The 18,733-nt window shown below is 49.3% G+C and overlaps 1 protein-coding gene across 1 annotated transcript in view; it reads right to left on the bottom strand.

Moving 5' to 3' along the window:
* The window catches only part of Fam171a1 (family with sequence similarity 171, member A1), a 57,102-nt gene that overhangs the window by 32,079 nt on the left and 6,290 nt on the right, over nucleotides 1–18,733 (bottom strand). Inside the window, exons 2-4 of the mRNA XM_013515488.1 lie at nucleotides 16,134–16,226; nucleotides 7,315–7,473; nucleotides 2,062–2,238 (exon numbers count right to left, since the gene is read on the bottom strand). Of these exons, the coding sequence (XP_013370942.1) occupies nucleotides 2,062–2,238; nucleotides 7,315–7,473; nucleotides 16,134–16,176 (379 nt within the window). The 5' untranslated portion in view covers nucleotides 16,177–16,226. The remainder of the gene's footprint in view (nucleotides 1–2,061; nucleotides 2,239–7,314; nucleotides 7,474–16,133; nucleotides 16,227–18,733) is intronic.

The following is an 18,733-nucleotide window of genomic DNA, read 5'->3' as shown; positions in this document are numbered from 1 at the left end:
GGGACAAAATACCTGATGCTGCACCTTAAAGGGGGAGGTTTATTTTAGCTCACGGTTTCAGAGGACTCACCCTACGGCCAGCTGGCTTTGAAGCGGAAATGGCGTGCAGAAGGGCCTGGTAGGGCAAAGCTGCTCAACCTAGGGCAGCCAGGAGTGGAGGAGGGGTGGGAGAGAGAGAGGAGTGGGATGGGGCGGGGAAGCGGGAAGGGAGAGAACGGGCGGCACCAGAGGTAGGAACACACACGGCCAGATTAGTCCCCAGTGAGCCCCTCCTCCAGCCGGGCCCCACCTCCAAGCACTGCATTCCGCTATGGACTCATGAATGGAATCGCAGATGGGCGCCGGGCCCTGTGATCCAATCACCTTCCCAAGGCCCCGCCTCTGAAGGCATGCGGCTTTGGGGGCATTTTGGATCTCCAGGATAAGAATGAGTCTCTGAAGATGCATGGCTCTCACAAGTGAGAACAAACTTGTGCGTGCCGGTCCAAGGCGGGACTTCAAGTTTTGTAAGTTGTCTGGCACGTACGTAGGCCTGGCATGACGGTGACAATGACGCTCTCCACAATTATTAATTTATGAAAGGCACAAGCAAGCAATATCTAGGACAGCCTAGGTTACTGTGGTGTCACAATCCTTCTACAAATGTCAAGCTTAATGCATCTTATAAAATAATTCAATTCTCAAATAATTATGGTATCTGGTATTTATTAATTAATGAGAAAGTAAAACCAAACCAAACGAAAAAATTTAGTAGGCACTTATTTTCTTAATTGTAGGATTGACTGTAAGGATTAAGTATTTTAGAAAATATACTTGATGTAAAAAAGTCTCCCATTAACCTTTATGTTAATCTTTACCTAATGGTTCTAGATTCCAAACTGGATTATTTAAAAACTTGTATTTCCAATTTGACTTTCATGAACAGGTAACCAAAGGTACATAGAAAACCTTCCAAAATAATCATAGCTGTGTACGAAGATTTAGCTTTGAAGATAGTTATCACAGCATTAGAACAGTAACTTCTTTCTAGTTTTAAGGGGTTGCTGAGCTGAATTAGGACACAGCCAGATGACAGAATGCTCTGCACTCACTAAAGGTGATGTTGCAGAATGATAAGGTTATAAAAATATTTATGCTGTTCTAATGATTTTTAAAAACAAATTACAGACTGGAGTCTAGCATATGATCTCATTTCTGTTCACATGCTCATGGAAGATGACCTGAAGGATGATTTCTGTTTTGGGCACCTGTGGCTTTAACTTTCTAGTTTATTTTTTCCTTTCCTTTGGATCATGCCCCAAGAGAGTGCAAATTTCGATGCTGAAAGTAGTTATACGGAAGGGCCCAGATGGCAAGAAAATGAAGTCTTTGCCCAACAGCTGGTGAGGAAAGGAGGCCTGCCTGGAGCATGCGAGTGGGTCCTGAGCGAGCTCGCTGGCCCTAGCGGAACTTTGTGTGAGCTGATGTCTGGGTGATGGCCTGGCTCTCACTCTTCCAGAGTCTCTGAAACTGAGCCTGAGCCCTTCAGCTCAGTCAGGCCTGAATTCCTAACTCCCAGAAACTGGAAGACAGTACATGCTTCTTGTTATTTTAAGCTGCTAAATTTTAGGATTATTTCTTAGGCAGTTGTTCATAACCAATACATATGTGCACAGTGAAATGACTAGTATACAATTCAAACTATATTCATGATTTCCTCCAGGTGGTAGGCTCACGGGAAATTTTTATTTTATTTTGTACAACGCTGGCAATTGCTTTTCCTTCTTCAGAAGACGAGATGATCAAGAGAAATCATACGGTCCTCTGAAGAATAAAGAATTTTAGCTTTCACAATCCTCGGAGTCTTCGCAAGTTACTTTGCTTAAATGCACAGAAATTAAACAACGATGACAAAGTGAGTGCCCGAATGGCGCGGGGGAGTAAATTCTCCCACGAGAAAACACACAGCACACTGTGGGCAGCAGTACCCAGGAATTGCAAGGACAGGGACTTCCACGCGATTCTCCGGAGGAAAGCCAGGCACAGTGGAAGTCACCCGCTGGCCCACCATGATACACTCACCCAGCTTCTGGTCAAACCGCCACGCCGCGACATAGGCATTGTGCCCGAGGCTGCTCTGCGTGGCGAGGGGCACGGTGACGTAGATGGGACCATCCACCAGCACCGGGGTTCCACTACTGCTCAGCAAGTGGACGCTGACAGCCGTGACAGGGGTCAGGTCATACCTCGTACTGTTTCCTGGAAGGAAGAGGTATTCTCCGTCACACATACAGAGTACTTGGGCAGTGGAAACTCCCGGCAGAGAAATGGTCATGGCTACCGTTTAGTGAAGAGGACTTTTAATGTGCCTAGGATTACAGTAAGCACTTTTTTTTTTTTTTAAACTGGGGATTGAACCCAGGGGCTGGCACTGAGCTACATCTCCAGTCTTTCAATATTTTTTATTTTGAGACAGGGTCTTGCTAAGTCACTAAATTGCCCAGGCTGGGCTTGAATTTGCAAGTTTCCTGCTTCAGTCTCCCAGAATGCTGGGATTCCACACATGAACCACCATGCCCAGGTGGGAGTAAACACTTTATATGAACCATCCTCACTATGATACCACAAGGCAAGCAAAGCCTTGCCACTTCTGACGACTGTGCTGATTCCAAAGAGGGCCTTGAAGGAAAAGGACTCTTCTGTAACATGAGGCAAAGGGCCACATGGAAATCACTGAAAAGAACCTCTACATAAAGCGAGACCCGATGCATGCATTAGCAATGTATACACTGATAACAAGTGTACCTTAATGAAATGTTTTACATTACAGGCTGCTTTTTGTTTGTGCAGTATTTTTGAGACAGGGTCACATTATATATTTCAGGCTGTCCTTGAACTCACTATGTATCCCAGGCTGGCTTTGAACTCACTGCAATCCTCTTGCCTCAGCCTCCCAAGTATTGAGATTATAGGCAAGCACCTCCATTCCTGGTTGTTTTTGTTTTAAATAGGAAGTTTCTTGAAGGATTGCTGCCAAATACTAACTTACTTCTGAAAAAGTAAAAAAGTATACTATTAAAACTTGAGCTTGAAGTATTTATGAGTTATTTTGGATACCATTGTATTTTGGTATGTTTAAAAGGAATTTAATATCCCAATTACACTGCACTAGAAGACTTTTATCCAAGCCAGTGCTTTAATGACCATCTACAGATAAATCAGAGAATGCTTCTGAGAGGGTATTTACACACTTAAGCAATCCATTTTAGATTTTTCTCTAGTGAAATATAATAGCATGTAAAATGCACTGTCATAATTTTACATCCTTCCTTGAACAGAATGACACACAGTGATAAAAACTTCAGGTTACAGTAGAATACAATCTGCAAAATTTTTTATTTAGTTATTTATATACAGTACTTACCTCCCTACCTACCTGAGCTAATGTCTTCTCCAATTTGGACTACATTTAAACACTTAAAGCAAACCTAATGAACTTCACAGTATCCAGGACTCAGACTCAGGCTGAACCCTTCATGGAGGAGTTTCTAAACAGCTACTGATAACATAACTCACATCCTTTATACCCACTCTGGTCGTTCAAAGAATGAGGAGGCTTGGGAGAGAGATTTCATCAAAAGGTTTGTGCTGGAATCAAACTTGGAAATCTTTTTTTTGGTTTTTCTCCGGTACCGGGAACCGAACTCACGACCTTGCGCTTGCCAGGCAGGCGCTTTGCCTCTGAGCTAAATCCCCAGCCCCAAACTTGGAAATCTTTTAGTCTTGCAATTTCATATTAAGATACAGAAAGCCAGAATCCAGAATTTAGCATAATTCTAGTTAAAATACCTTCTGTATGCCAACCATTTAAAGGTGACATAATAACAGGTCTACAGCATACAGCTCAACCGAAAACTACAAAGACATTTAGTGGTTTATTTGACTCTGCATAAACAATTTAGCTTCCCTGTAGGAAGAGCTATTTTCTCCCGCTGACCCCTGTGCAGGACATCTGCACAGGGAGTAGGCAGAGGGTAGAGAGCGCGGCAGGAATGGGTCTCCTGGGCTGGAGGTGTAACTCAGGGGTAGGGCACCTGCCTAGCACGTGTGACGCCCTGGGTTCAATGTCCCCCATGGCAAAAAAAAAGGAGAGAGAGAAAATAATGGAGGACAGAAAGGCATTCTCCGCTTCTGCCTTAACCATCCCAGAAAGAGAGAGAGAGGGGAAAGAGAGAGAGAGAGAGAGAGAGAGAGAGAGAGAGAGAGGGAGAGGGAGAGGGAGACAGGGAGAATGAATATGGAATCTGCCCCCTTCTGTCTTACTACCTTTCGATTCTCCTTTGCCGTGATCCTGCACAACCCTGGCCTGGGCAGGTGGGGCTCCTGTATCGGGTCTGGTACTAACTACCCACCCAGCGCCCAGCAAGTCACTCCACTCCTCAGGGCTGTTTTTCTTATCTCCTTAACAAACAGGGTGGACTAGACGGCTCTGGAGGCATGGAGATAGGCCTCTCAGCCGCAGTCTCCCAGAGGTGAGCAACACTGCAGAAGGGAGTTCTTCAACAGGAAGCAACGGCGCCCCTCCCTCTTTCCCACCTCCATCCCACTTCCCTGTTTCCTACCACCTTTCATTTTGCTCTTTAAATTATTTATATTACAGTCCTCTCATATTAGAGAAACCATGCAATAGTTAGCCTGCTTCTGACTTATTTCACTTTAGTATTAGGGTCTCAAGATACCCCCATTCTCCATTTTTCTTTACGGCTGAGTACTCCATTGTGTACTAGCGCAAAAACAGACCTCTTGGCCAGTGGGACAGAACAGGAGATGCAGAAATAACTCCATGCATCATCCGTCATTTGATTTTTGATGAAGGGGTCAATAACACACCCTGGAGCCATTTTACATACTACAGCGTATATGTATTTTGTTTTTGGTTTTTTTTTTTTGAGACAAGTTCTTGCTATGCAGTTCAGGCCGGCCTTGAGCTCACTTTGTAGCCCAGGCTGGTCTCAAACTTGCAAAGATCCTCCTGCCTCAGCCTCCCGAGTGCTGGGATTACAGGCATGCGCCACCATGCCTGGCTATAGCATATATGTAAAAGCCCATATTACAGCGGGTGCCCTTTGTGCTGCCAGGATGCTTGCTAAAGGACCAGACAGACAGCAAAGAGAAGTGGGGAAGAGTCTGAAATCTCCACCTGGTGGCATTTCTCTACTTCTTTTTTTTTTTTTCTGACCTTAGGCTTGCCAGGTAAGCGCTCAGGCCGCTGAGCTACATCCCTGTCCCCATTTCTCTACTTCTAACTCTAAGCTTTCCTCTAAATAGACACAGCTGTCTTTGTGACACTCCAAGGAGACCCTCTGCCAAACTCCTCTGCAGTCTCTCCTTTGTTTCTGCCCACCTTTGTTGACCTCAACCTGCCATCTTACAAAGGCATGTCTGCTTCCAGCTCTCCCTCTTGGCTGAAATCTCTTAGAGCCATTTGGAAAACTGGAGGGACGTCCTCATGGGGCAGGAGAGGGGCTGTGTTCAAACCGGGCCTGCAGGCCGGTACCGGGCCGACGGGCTGCGGAGTCTGGTGCTCTGTGGAGCCTGAGCACCAGCGAATCTCCCAGCGCCTGGCAACAGGCCTCGGGCTGGATGCCTTTGCTGGTAGAGCTCAGGGAAGGTCTGATCCTCTGTAGATCAATTTATCAGTTATTTTAGTGGAAAAGAAGTTCAATGTCACCGTCTAATGACCAGCTGCCTTCTCTCTGCAATAGAGTGATTTTTAAAATAAAACTCTACCAAATCAATAGTCCTTTGTCTTTGAGTTCTTCTTCCTCCAGGCTTCTCAGATTTCATAATTTATTCAAGAATTAGTGGAAGTGGGACAGAGGAAAATTAAATGAGCTCTGAGGAATGAGGACGTCCCTTGGAGTTGGGGTTTTATGACTATGTTTCATTTTGTCCTGGAGATGGACGGAAGTCAGGATGGTCTCAAACTAGATGTCACCAGGTTCCCTGAAACAATGCTTTTCTTTTGCACCTTTAAAGGAAAAGTCAGTATTCTTCCCCCAAGAATGTTTACTAAAGTTGAATACTATACATCTGTCTGATGGCAAAGGACTGACATGTAAGTTGCCTCATCAGTACAGAACAGTTAAAGGAAGAAAAATTTCTTAAAATACATACCACAGACGGTAGAAAAGTAAAGAAGAAATCACCAGGTCACGCTCATCTCTAACCACAAGCTTATTAACATGCTGTAAAATGGATCAGATGATTCCGATTTAACCCCACCCCCACCCCCACCCCAGCCAAGGATTATCAGTGCATGCAAAGTACTGGAAAATTAAGTGAAATTCAATAAAACTGTCCCTGGGAAATGCAGTAACTTACTCACCTAGTAGGATTTAACCCAGAAAAGCCTCTGGTTTTCGATTTCATGCAGTGGCTATTCTAAAACATGGGGGATGAGAGGGAGAACAGACAAGAAACCGACTCACGACCCCCAGATCCTGGCCCTCTCCCGCTCCAGAGAATGGCTGGGAAGCCTGTTAGCAGGGGCTCTCTCGAGTCCGTGTGGGGCGAGGACGGAGGCGGGGGTGGGGGGCACATGTCTGCAGTCTTTCTCTGATAAGACACTATCACCTCTTTGCTGCTGGTGGCTTTGATGTGTCATGCTAGAATAGCAACAGTGATGGAGCTGACTTAGAGATCTGCCAGAGGAAGATTCCAGATCAACTTCAAAGCCTGGCCACTCTAAGCAAACCCCCTTCAGAATCCTTTTCTTTCTGATACTCTTTGAAAGGAAAGACAAAAAAGGAGAGTGAGCAGAGAGGAACGATGTAGGAGACAGAGGCTCCAGCTCCGAAGGGGCTCAGACGCTGGTGGGTGGGAGGGGAACACGCCTGGCGGGCGCCCCAGGAAAGGCGTGCCGGCCTTCCCCTGCAGCGGGCACACAGTGTGTGTCGGGGGCGGCTGGGTGCCTCTGCTCCAGGGTGGCTGGGCAGTGGGATGAGGCGGAGGTCCGCAGGGCAGAAATCCTCTATCTCACATTTAAACACAAATTATAATTTATAACTCAGTTATAAATTATTCTCTGAATTCAACACACTTAGTCCACCAGAGAGAAGCCCAGTGGAGGTGCTTCCAGCAGATGGTAGCCACGAAGAGGCCCAGGGAGAACAACTGGCTAAAATGAAATCCTGCGTCCAGGGTGAACTGAGGTGCTGGTGACCTGCGCTCTCGCGCTGCCATGCACGGCCCCCTCCCACTCGCTGCCTCCACAGCCAGTCTGGAGACTCGAACACAGAGTCCCCACCTCAGAGGGGAAGAGACTTCAATTACCTGTTCCGTTTCCGTCCAATCCTCGCAAGTAAGGAAAGCTGTCCACCTCTGAGGGAGAGCTGGCTGCCGTGAGGAACGCGGTGAGGTCGCTGTAGCTAGTGTTCTCGGGCAACCGCAGAGCCCTTCTTTGGAAATGAACGCGAGGCTGTGGCCGGGCACCTGTGGGGACGAACCTCTGCGTTACCCTCCCGAGGAGCCGCTGCCTGCCTCAGAAAATGCAAAACCCAGCAGCGCTCGCTGGGCTTTCCGCATTTCTCGCCTCGCCAGCCCCGTCCCATACTGCCTCCCATTCCTCATTCATGCAGGACACAAAGGCATGACAACATGCTATTATGGGATGGGAAATAATAGCCCATTGTCACATTTGTTTTGACACAAAATGTTATTTAGGTTTTTAACAAAACGCTGTTTCCAAGTTCTGTTTGTGAGCAGTCTTTTCACTGCCCAGCGTTTGCCTGTGGATTGGGTAGTATTTTGGGAAAGTCCAAGAGTAAATGAAACACAGTAGATGACAATTAATCCCTTTATACAAACAACGCAATATACGCTTGATACTGCTCCCCACCCGCCCTCCATCTCCCCAGTAAAATCTGCTTTAACTGCACCGAGCAAATCGAAGCAGAGCAAACACCCGGAACGGAGCGCGCAGCCTTGGGAAGAAAGGAAACACGAGGCCCGGCAGTGTGAGCCCTGCCCTTCCCTTCCCTGCCTGCGGAGGCCGCCATCGGGGTCTCTCCTGTCCCTCAGGGTGCTTCCTACGTGCGACGGATTATGCCAAAGAATTTACAAGAAGATCTGGAGATGACGTGAAGTGACACGCCTTCATCAAACTCTGGCCCGCTCCTCCGTGTCACCTGCGGTCCACCCTCCCCAGACGCTGCGGTGACTGCGAACGAAGTCTGAACCTGGTTTTACCTAACGTGGTGGTGGCAGTCACCAGCGTGAAGATGCTAAGCATTCTTGCACAAACCTGGTGAGAATATTAACACAAATCCTTGCATCCTTCTCTGGCTTGAGGCTGTGTCCCCTGCCCTCAGCCAAGGGCTCCTCCTCCGCAGCCCACAGCTGTCCCAGAATACCAACCCCACCGTTCACAGCTATCCCAGGGTCCCCGTTAGCTCGGGGCAGAGAACGTACAAGGAAGCAGCAGCCTATGTGGAAGTGTTCTGAAATATGAGCTTCAGAGATCAGAGGATCCACAAATCCAAGGCTCCTTCCCCACAGGTGAGGCCACGGAAGCCCAAAGGACCGACGTCTTCTATGCAGGGCAGGCTGCCCAGCCTGGGTGCTGTGGCCTGGGTGGTAGTACAGTCGCACGCTTCCTCTTCCTCCTAAACATCCCTGCTCAGGCCCCCTCCCTGGCTGAATGTCCACTCTGAAATGCAGGCCCAGGTGCAGAGCCCAAGGCCCAGGTGCTCACAGCGTGGCAGTCCTATCCGATACTGGCCACCTGCACGGACATTCACCGCGCATACCCACCAGCCTCGGTCCGGACCACGCCTTCGTCCCCGAAATAAACGCACAGTGATGCGCCACCTCTGTGGGTCTGCATCTTTTGACCTTTTTCCCTGTTCTTGGTCTCATCTTCTTTTCCTTTGATGGTACAGAACACTGATGTCTCACTCCTTCAGGGCGGGCACAGAATCCAAGCTCCTGGAGACCCCGCAAGCTTTCTGTGCTGGGCTGGAAGCAGTGTGCTCCTGACTCCTTTTCTCCCACCGGACTACACACACCGCCCGCTTCTTTCTTTCTCCTTTTCCGCCCCAGCTTCGGAGGGGGAAAGTCAAAGTCAGCCTCTCCCTTTCCACCTCCTCACCCCACCTACGGAGTAGCACCAACACTTCCAGTGTAACTGTTTTCAGTGAGAGGAAAATGTACTTTCTCAGCTGTTTCCTGCCTCAACAATGCCGCTGGTGTATTCAGTTGTGGAGACCCGGATCTCACGCAGTGGACAAGCGAAGAATTCAGTTCATATGAAGAAAAGAACAGCGTGGCTAAGGGAGATGAGGCAGAGGGGGACCTGGGTCTCCTTAGGGTCAAGGGAGAAGGCAGAACCCAGGTCACCTCAGAAGGAGGTGGGACATACGCACCTTCATTCTCTCTTTTCTCTCTCTCTGGCTCTCTGTCCCCGCTCCCTCTCTCTCCTCTCATCCTGTGGGAGAATCTGGTTGCTGGTCTGACATCCAGGGTCTGGCTGCTGCGGCGGCTGCGGCTGTGGCTGCGGCTGTGGCTGGGATTGGGGCACTTGGGGGGCAATGCTCAGCCAGGCTGACGAGAAGGGAAGTGGCCTCTCCAGCAGACCTGACACGCACTGTGGCTAGCCAACCATGGCATGGGTGGGTCTGCTGAGGGACCCAGCAGGCAGCACGCAGGCAACAGCTCTGCCTGGTGAAATGACCAGACAGCTGAGGAGTCTAATGATAAAGGTTATTCTGAGCTACAGCATAAACAAAATTGGAGTGGGTTTGTGGGGGGCTGTGGGAGTGGTTGCACTTTTAGTCTATCTGCACGCATGAAAGCTGCTAGATTTTCACAGCACCGGCTGGGAATGGAAGCTGGAGAGTGGACTGGCCTCTTCTCACACCCCCGGCCTCAAACACAGGGCTGCACCCCATTCCCAACACGCCCAGATCCTACTTGATGAAAACGCTGCGGCTGCCACTCCCCCCTCGGCACACCAGGTCTATTTCTTCCTGTTTCCCTTTTCTCCTCCAAAGCCAACCCAAGCCCTTCTCTTAACTTTCCTTAGTTGTTTATTGCAGGACCTGTCTCCACCCACTCTTTGTCAGCAACTTCTTTGTCTACAGGCTTTGCTTCCCTCCTCAACAAATGCACTCATTTCCCCCTGCTGAAATATCATCAGCCATTCCTTCAGCTCTGCTATCCCCATAGATGACTGCCTTCTCTTCTTCTGCCCAGCCTCCGAGACGTATCTTCACCCACAGCACGTGCTGGAGGTGGGGACTGCAAGCCCGTGACCAGTTCTGAGCCCTTGTCCTCCGCGGCCTCATCGTGATGTTCAGTGCTGCTTGCTGTCCCCTCCCAGAAAGCCCCTCGTCGTGGGGCTCGCAGCCTTGTGCTCTGGTTCTCGCCAGTCTGCCTGCTTCCCCGCTGCAAGTTCTTTCCTTCTCTTCCTGCCTCCAGATGAAATACGTAGTCCACCGACTCTGCTGTTCCTCTCCCCTCCCCTTAGCGATTCCCTTCCACCACCGCCACTGGGGCTCTCACTGTCCTCTCCAGCCCCGGCCTCTTTCCGAAGTTCCACACTTGCACCTCCTCCGCCTTTGAACTGCTTCTCCCCGGATGCCCGTCTAGCACCTCAAAACCACCACCACCTTCTTCTCTCACTTAATGATCACATATGTTCTCACCAGCGTCCACTTTGGCATCCAGGCCACCAGTGTCCCTTCTGAGTATCTTATGGAGCCATTCCAGTGCCAAGGTGGACCGGCCATCATCAGCTTCTCTGTCTTTTCCTTCCTTTCCGTTTCTGCCTTATGCTACCCCACATTACCTTTGCCTCAGCTCCTGGGGAAGTCTCCTAACCACCCCTGCTTCGGTCTTGCCCTCTTTTCCATTTCTCCTAGTGACACTGTGTCTGCTTTAAGCTCCCACTCGAGTCGTGTCTTTTCCCTGCTCAGAAGCCATCAGTGGATCTCTGCCACTTGCCGGATTAACAGTGGTGACAGAAATAAGCAGATCGATACAGACCTAAGCTCCTACTTCACATCTCTCATGCCTCAGGAGCATGGGTTAGTGCTGCAGGACCCATAAGCCCCACAAAACACCCCTGTGAAGGGGGAATTCTCTTCTGGCTTTCTGAGGAAACTGAAGTCCAAAAAGGTTAACCAACTTGGCCAAAGCGGTTCCGCACGTAAGAGGCGGGAATCATTTAATTCAAATGTCTGCATCCCTTCCCATTACACCACGTCTACCACAACACAGATGCTCTAGTTACTAACGGTCAGCCCCCGCTACCTAGCAGAGGACCGCACGGCTCTGCTTCTGTGTACGCTCTTCTCCTCCTTTCCATGTCTGAACCTTTTTCCCATTGCCTATCTGCATATGTGATATGCACCTCAAACCCCATCTCCTCTTTGTAGCCTTTCTTGATCTCACCCCAAGCTCTAAGCTCTGTCCCTCTTACAGTCTTGACCTGACTGTGCCCTGTGGGGGACCATACTTATGGGGGCATCTGCACATCTCCCTGTCGGAGGCAAAGCAAGAGAAGAACACGGATGGTGGAATCACTTAACTCCAGGTTTAAGTCCTTTCTTTACCGCTGTCTAGTTGAGTGGCTTGGGGCTTCAAGTTATTTACTGTTAAAACAAGTGTGAATCAAACCTGTCCTGTAGTACAGCTGTTGGGGCATCTGCTCAGAGCAGACACGTAACAGGGCTCACAGTGCTTCCTGGTACGCGTCAGGGTGGGATAAGGGTTCCTTCCCCATCGCTTTCCTTTTAGACTGAAGAAATCAAGAGTAGCTGTTCTGTGAAATGCATTTCACGAGCCCGTTCTCTACCTGGGGCCTGGCCATATTTATGGAACTGAAAGAGAAGCCAAGTTATGCCTGGAAACTTCCAGTAATGCTTTGTCTTAACTCTTACTAGATTAGGACCACTTATAGTCGAGGCCAGGTCATTCTCTGCTGGGATAAGGCTGCCCCGTGGACTGCAGCAATAGTTAGCAGCATCTGTAGCCTCCACCCGCAAGATGCCAGTCGTAGCTCCCAAGAATCCCCAGACACTGCTAAATGTCCCCAGGGGGCAAAATCCCAATGCAGAACTGTTCACTGTATATTCTCACCATCTTCCCTGTAATCCAGACAACATACAACGAAGGTCTCCAGCACAAAGGACGCAGAAGAACATGAAAAGCCTTTGCACTCCTGGAATTCAAGAGTGGAGAAGGCAGACAAAAAAAAAAATGGCTTGATTATCATAGTGTCTTAAGTCTTAAGACAAAAGAGAAACAATGAAAGTACAAGATAACTTCCACAGTGAGCAACCGACAGCCCGGGAAGAAAGCAGTTTCCTGGAACACACGTGTGTACGTGGACCTGTGAAGGCGGAGAGGAGGCAGATGAGGAGACCCAGCACATATGAAGGTGTGGGGTGTGAGGCAGCCTGGCTCCAGGGGCGTGTGCGAGCTGAGTGGAGGATGAGGCTGCGGGCACAGGACATGCTACCCCAGGCTTGGACTTGGGTTGGCCTGGTAGTATTTGTTTTTACCCAATTCTGACAGCAGGTGGGGACTGGTGGTAGGTGGACAGAGTGTAAGGCAGAAGCAACTATGAAGTGGTCCAAATGAGACATGACAAGTTCCAATCAAAGGCAGTGGCCCTGGAGCTCGCAGAATAGGTGGCTACAGTCGAAGGCCACGGTGGGCATAAGAGATGGGCGGGGCAGAGAGAACCCATGACGGAGGCTGAGAAGAAAAGAACGAAGTTCTGGGCAGAGGCAGCAGGCAAGGAGAAACAGGATTCAAGGAGGAAGGGGCGGGCCAGGGACAAGTTAGGCAGCACGAAGGCTGGGTGGGTGGCCACATCTGGCAACTCCAACCATGCCAAACCCAGCAAGGGAAACTTCTAAGCAATAGTGCGAGGCCACGTAAGAGGGCTGAACGCCATGCACAGGGCAAGAGGTGATGTCTCCAAAGTTAGCGAGGGCGCGGGGAAGGAAGAGGCAATCTGAAGAAGCAGGGCGTAAGAAGGTTTCTTTTTGCCTGGCACAGCTCTACGCCATTCTGAGAGCTGAGACAGGACCGAGAGGGAACCTGAAAGACGGCGCACAGCCTGGGGAGGGTGCAGAGGAGGGGAACGGGGCCCAGCGGGGAGGTGAAAGGGCTCGGGGCAAGGTCACTGAGGAGGAGGGGCGTGAAAGTGGGGCGAGTGAGGCGACCAGGAGGCGTCCTGGGAATAGAAAAGAGCTGTGTAGGGAACAGCAAGAGCCCCCGAGGAGGATGAGCGCACGGACGTGGGCAGGGCGGGCTGCTTGCAGGTGGGAGGCCAGAGCAGCCAGGGGTGTCTCCCCAGCACCTTGCTCTGTCCCTTCACCACGTTCCAAGCATCTCTCTGGGGTCAGCAGAGGGCTCCGGGCGGCCCGGGAGCCAGAGCTGTGGGCCGGCTCTGCGGTCACATCTACGGCTCTGAGCACCACATCACCCTCCACCCCTCACCACCAAGCCCGCTGTGGTTCACTCCAGGTTCACCACCGAACACTCCCCACAAGACTGAAGCGAACGTGCTCTTCGGCACAGCACAAAGATGTCTGCAGAAGATTCTGCCATCTTCTTATCTCAGTGACAACCCTGGAAGGAATGTACCAGCAGTTTGCACCAGTGAGCAATTTTCAGCTGCAGCCTCTTGGGGGAATTCCTCCAGCTCACCAGTAATGTGACTGGGGTGGGGTTACTGCCCTTCTCACTGTTACAAGTCTGTCCCAGCTTTCTTCATAAACAGGGCGGACCCTAATAGCAATCATTTCTTTTGTCCTTTTGAGTCACAGTCTCGCTATGCAGTTCAGGCTGGTCTGGAGCTCACTTTGTAGCCCAGGCTGGCCTTGAACTCGCAAGGATCCTCCTGCCTCAGCCTCCTGAGTGCTGGGATTACAGGCGTGCGCCACCAGGTCCGGCTACAATCACTTCTTCATTTACAAAATGCAAGGGCTGCTGACTACTAAAGCCAGTCCCACAGGTGCCATGTGTTCACCCTGCTGCTCATGCTGGCAGGCCGCTGCAGGCCACTGCCCAGCTGGATGCGGGAAGGGCTTTATTGGTGTGTGGGTCAGAACTTGCATAACTACCAAACAGTCTCTCTATCCCAAAGAAAGTCACGCATACTGCGTGGGGGGAAGACGCTGTGTAACACGGACTCCGGGATCCCTCAGGGCCCCCTCTAAGCCACAAGAGGAGACAACCGGGCTGCAGGTGACTGTGGAGTTGAGCCAGCAGTGACAAGGTCAGACACCATGTATGGCCATCGCTCAGGACCCTACAGGTTGAGCCCTGTCACAAGTGCAGCACCCCGCTAAGGACAAAACCGCCCCAGGGGTCAAAGTGTCAGCAAAGGATCACACATTCTCTCCTTAGGACCCTAATGAAGGCAAAGTGGGTGCAGACGTGGCTGTGGAGGAGAAGAAAAGGCCAACAGCGACCACGTGGGGCCTCCAAGCTGTGCGCAGAGGAGGACGGGGCGAGGAAACTCTTCTCTGGGACCTCAGTGCGATTTAGTACACAGACCGTGCCCCGCCTTCACCAACAGTCAGCTCTGCAAACCGGGCAGCACCAGAGGCTCAGGCAGGACCTAGAGCCCCGGGGCGGAGAGTTTGGATTTTATCCCAAGTACAATGAGACACCCTGCTCCCCCTTAAGAACTGGAAGCAAGCTGGCTTGATCGCCTGTGGCAAGAATGGGAATGGCATAAACATAAACCTTCAGAAGTGCTCTGAGGGGCCTGGAGGTGTCCTGGATTCCTGAGGCAGCCGCAGGGCTGGGGAGAAGAGGCTCAGCAGGAGATGAGACACAAACGCAGGAGCCTCAAGGGTGATGCCTAAAGCTCCCACAGGGCCAGCTGCAGTCTGTGTTTGTATCATTCATTGATCAATTCTTTTTTTTTTTCCTTTTTCCAGTACCAGGAATCGAACTCATGACCTTGTGCTTGCCAGGCAGGCGCTGTACCGCTGAGCTAAATTCCCAGCTCCTGTATCATTCATTGAAATAGGAGGCGAGAAGCAATCAGGACTCTGTGTGCATGTGTCAAGCTAGAGACGCCCACAAAACAGGCAACCGGAGATGCAAATAAGCAGCTGCCTCTAAGCCTGCACCTCAGGCGAGGCCGAGCTCCTCGGAAAGAGGCTGTGGGAGCAATCAGCATGGCGGACACTGAGATCCAGGGGTCCAGATGAGACCATCCGGGAGAAGGACTGGAAAAAAGTGTGGGCCCAGGAAAGGCACTGGAGCGTCCCCAGAAAAAGGGACCCGGAAACAGGAAGAAAGGGCCGCAAGGCAGGGTGACGTCACTCTCGGCTGAATGTGGGGGAGCCACCAGACGGGTGGGGAGGAAACGTCCTTGGGACCGGGAGTGGGAGGTGGCAAGGAACTCTGACCATAGCCGCGCTGAAAGAAAAACGGGACGGCACCAAAGCCACGGGCCTAGGCCACACAAAAGGGTGTGAAGGCGTGGGCCTGTCACCGTTCTCTCTTGGAAAAAAGACAGCTTTATGGGTGTTTGCTGTACAGATGACACCAAAATTTGTATCTCTATCTGCTTTGTTCCCCAAACCTGAGTCACAAATCCCACCAGAGACTTCTTTTCTCTTCAAATTCATCCTCTAAGAGAGATAGCTGCAAGTCACGTTCTTTCTGTGTCTCCACAGCTCCTAACAGTGCAGGGAGAAATGAGCCCACCCCATCCGCACGATTTAATCGGTTCTGTCGAAAGCTGGTCAACTCTGCAGGTATAGAACCTGTGGTTGTGGAATCTGCAGACGCGGAGGGCCAGACTGTCAATCTGTCCCCGCTTTGGATAGGGAGATGGTGTGTGCGTGTGCGTGTGTGCGTAGGGGGGCTAAGCACAGCAGGGCGGTCCCTTCTTTTCTCTCACATGCTTATATACACACTTAAAGGATGAGCCTGGGAGAAATAAGGTTAAAGGCAACTGAGAGTTTAACTGAAATTCAGGTACGCTGCCACCTCACTGGGACAGCAGCAAATGCTGCGCCCTGGCTGTAGAGAACCCCACTGCCTTCACCCCCTGAGGGTAAGGCTTTAGTAGCTGGCCCCGGAGGGACTGTCGTTCTCTTTATAAATGTTAAACATACCTTGGAATCCCGATACTATTTGGACAACGTCTTCGTAGACCATTAGAGTGGCAGATCGTTCTGGAAGCAGGCCAAGGCTCAGCGAAGAAAATACTGCAGGAACAAAGATGGACATCAGGGAACGTCGACGGTCAAACCCAAAGGCCCACCACAGTTTTCTGGGTACTCTGAGTTCTGGAATGCACTGACTTCAAATCAATCAGTAACGTTGATTTACAATATGATTAACGAAAGACCTTCGAAATGCCACAAGAAAAACCGCTATCACTGAACTGCTTGCCCTAGAAATAGTCAACTTAGGAATAGTGTTACAAATTTTTAGTAAGCTGAGCCTCTTCACATCAGGAACACATTAAGGCTGTAATATACTTTATAAATACAGAATATATAATATTATATATCAATATTAAGACATTTTTAGTGTTATAAAATAACTAATTTTACCTAAGTTATTTACATTACATAATTCATATCTATAGAACATAATTGCTTTCTTTAAAATAAGAAAATTTACATATGACAGATGTTGCTTTTTGGTCAAAGACATCTTTAAGCAAGTTAGGATACATGATCGCTTGTGTTTCACATGGTAGAGCAGCAAACAGTGGATATTACTATTTTGGTCTGTGTCCCCATTATTTACCAATAGTGAGGCTTTTAAATCACTGTGTTGGTCTCTTGTTAAGATGTAGGCATTCAGGAGGAAAAAAGATAAATACTTTTTATCACATCTCCTTTAAGATTTATAAATTTTTGTAACAACATTACCTCAATCAGACTTAACACAGATATTTCCACCTTGTAAAGTAAATATAATAAGTTTCTGTGTTTCTGAGATTAGTTTTAAGGGGTATAGTGGTAGGATAATTTGTTGACTGACTTGATTCTTTATACAGTGAATGTCCTTGCAGAAGAAAGACTTTAAAAGTATGTGTTAAGGTTCATGTTTGCCTCTTGGTAAAAGAATATTCTCTCCTGTCCTGGGAATTAACATGATAGGACTTATTTTGTTTTTGTTTTTTTTCTGGTACTGGGAATCGAACTGATGACCTTGTGCTTGCCAGGCAGGTGCTGTACCGCTGAGCTAAATCCCCAACCCCATGATAGGGCTTATGCTATTTTAAAAAGTATTGCTTAAGTATCTACATTTCCAATAAAAATTTCACAAAGCCTGTAAGTTTACCTATAAACAGAACATACAAATTTAAGAAAAACAAACAGCTGCATTATGGAATAATAATGATCACTAACAATAGTAAGTATGAACATGCCAGACATTATCCTACATTCTTTGATTTTTAGTATTTTAACTAAATATAAAAAACTAGCCAGGAGGAGTGGTGGTGCACGCCTGTAATCCCAGCACTTGTTGTTTTGTCTTTTTGAGACAGGGTCTTCCTACGCAGTGCAGGCTGGCCTTGAGCTCACTTTGTAGGCCAGGCTGGCCTTGAACTCGCAACGATCCTCCTGCCTCAGCCTCCCAAGTGCTGGTAGCCACCACGCCCAGCTAATCCCAGCACTGTGACTTCCTGTGAAAGTATCAGGACCCAGAAATGTCAAGGCTGAGAACAGCACCAGCTTCGCAGGGCTGGTTCGTACTGCTGGCCCTGGGGAGCAGCAGGGCAGCCCTGCGAGGAGCTGTCTCTCTTCACACACCCTCCACATACTGGGTTTACTCAGGCGCCACTCCGTGCAAGGCCCAGGGCCAGACCCTGGGAGGAACAGTAACGTGGGAGACAGCAATTCCTCTCTGAAACATATTCACACAGGAACTCACATACAAATGCTCACCTGCACTCTTCTCAATAACAAAAAAGTGGAAACCACTGAAGTAAATGTCTGTCAGCAGAGGAGCGGGCAGGTGGTGGACGCATACATGGGAGGAGCATACATCCACAAAGACGAGCAGAGCACTGACATGCTACAACACGGACGGACCTGAAAACACGGTGCCGCAGGAAAGATCCCGGACACCGAAGGCCACAGACGGATCCCATTTACACACAACGCCCAGGAGAAGCAAATCCAGGGAGATGGGGAGTAAGCTGGTCGTTGCCAGGTGCTGGGAGGGGCAGGAAACAGCAGGTCAGTGCTCAAGGGTTTTGGGGAGGCAATGAAGCACTTGGGGTTAGGCAGTGTTGATGCGGTAGTTCTACAAATCTGTGAAGTGTACACTTGAAAGTGGTGTGTTTTAGAGTACATGAGGTATATCCCAAATGTAAAAATGAACAAAAAATTTAAAAAGAATTCACCTCAAAAGTTCAAAGATGAGAGACATACAAAGGGTAATCAAAATATATAGTGAGTATTTAAATTTTAAAAACTGATCACAGTTAAAATCCCCCTCAGTACATTATCCTTTGCTTTGAACACACTGGTCCCATCACTTCTGCCATGTTCTAAGCAGCTCTGGAAGCCCCTTTCAGAGTGTCTGCACAAGGTGTGACAAAAAATACAGTGACTGCTTCTACCAAGTGCATCCAACAGAAACCAGGCTCACAGACACATTACAGAGGGTCTTCACCCACCTAATCCCCTGATCTGACATTGTGCAACTTCTGGTTCGTCCCCAAAGGCAAAATGACCACAAAAGGTAAAAA

The sequence above is a fragment of the Chinchilla lanigera genome, unplaced genomic scaffold (assembly GCF_000276665.1).
Source record: "Chinchilla lanigera isolate Chin_1 unplaced genomic scaffold, ChiLan1.0 scaffold00028, whole genome shotgun sequence".
Taxonomy (NCBI): domain Eukaryota; kingdom Metazoa; phylum Chordata; class Mammalia; order Rodentia; family Chinchillidae; genus Chinchilla; species Chinchilla lanigera.
Note: the sequence above shows the minus strand (reverse complement) of the source record. Positions and strands in the feature narration are given on the sequence as shown.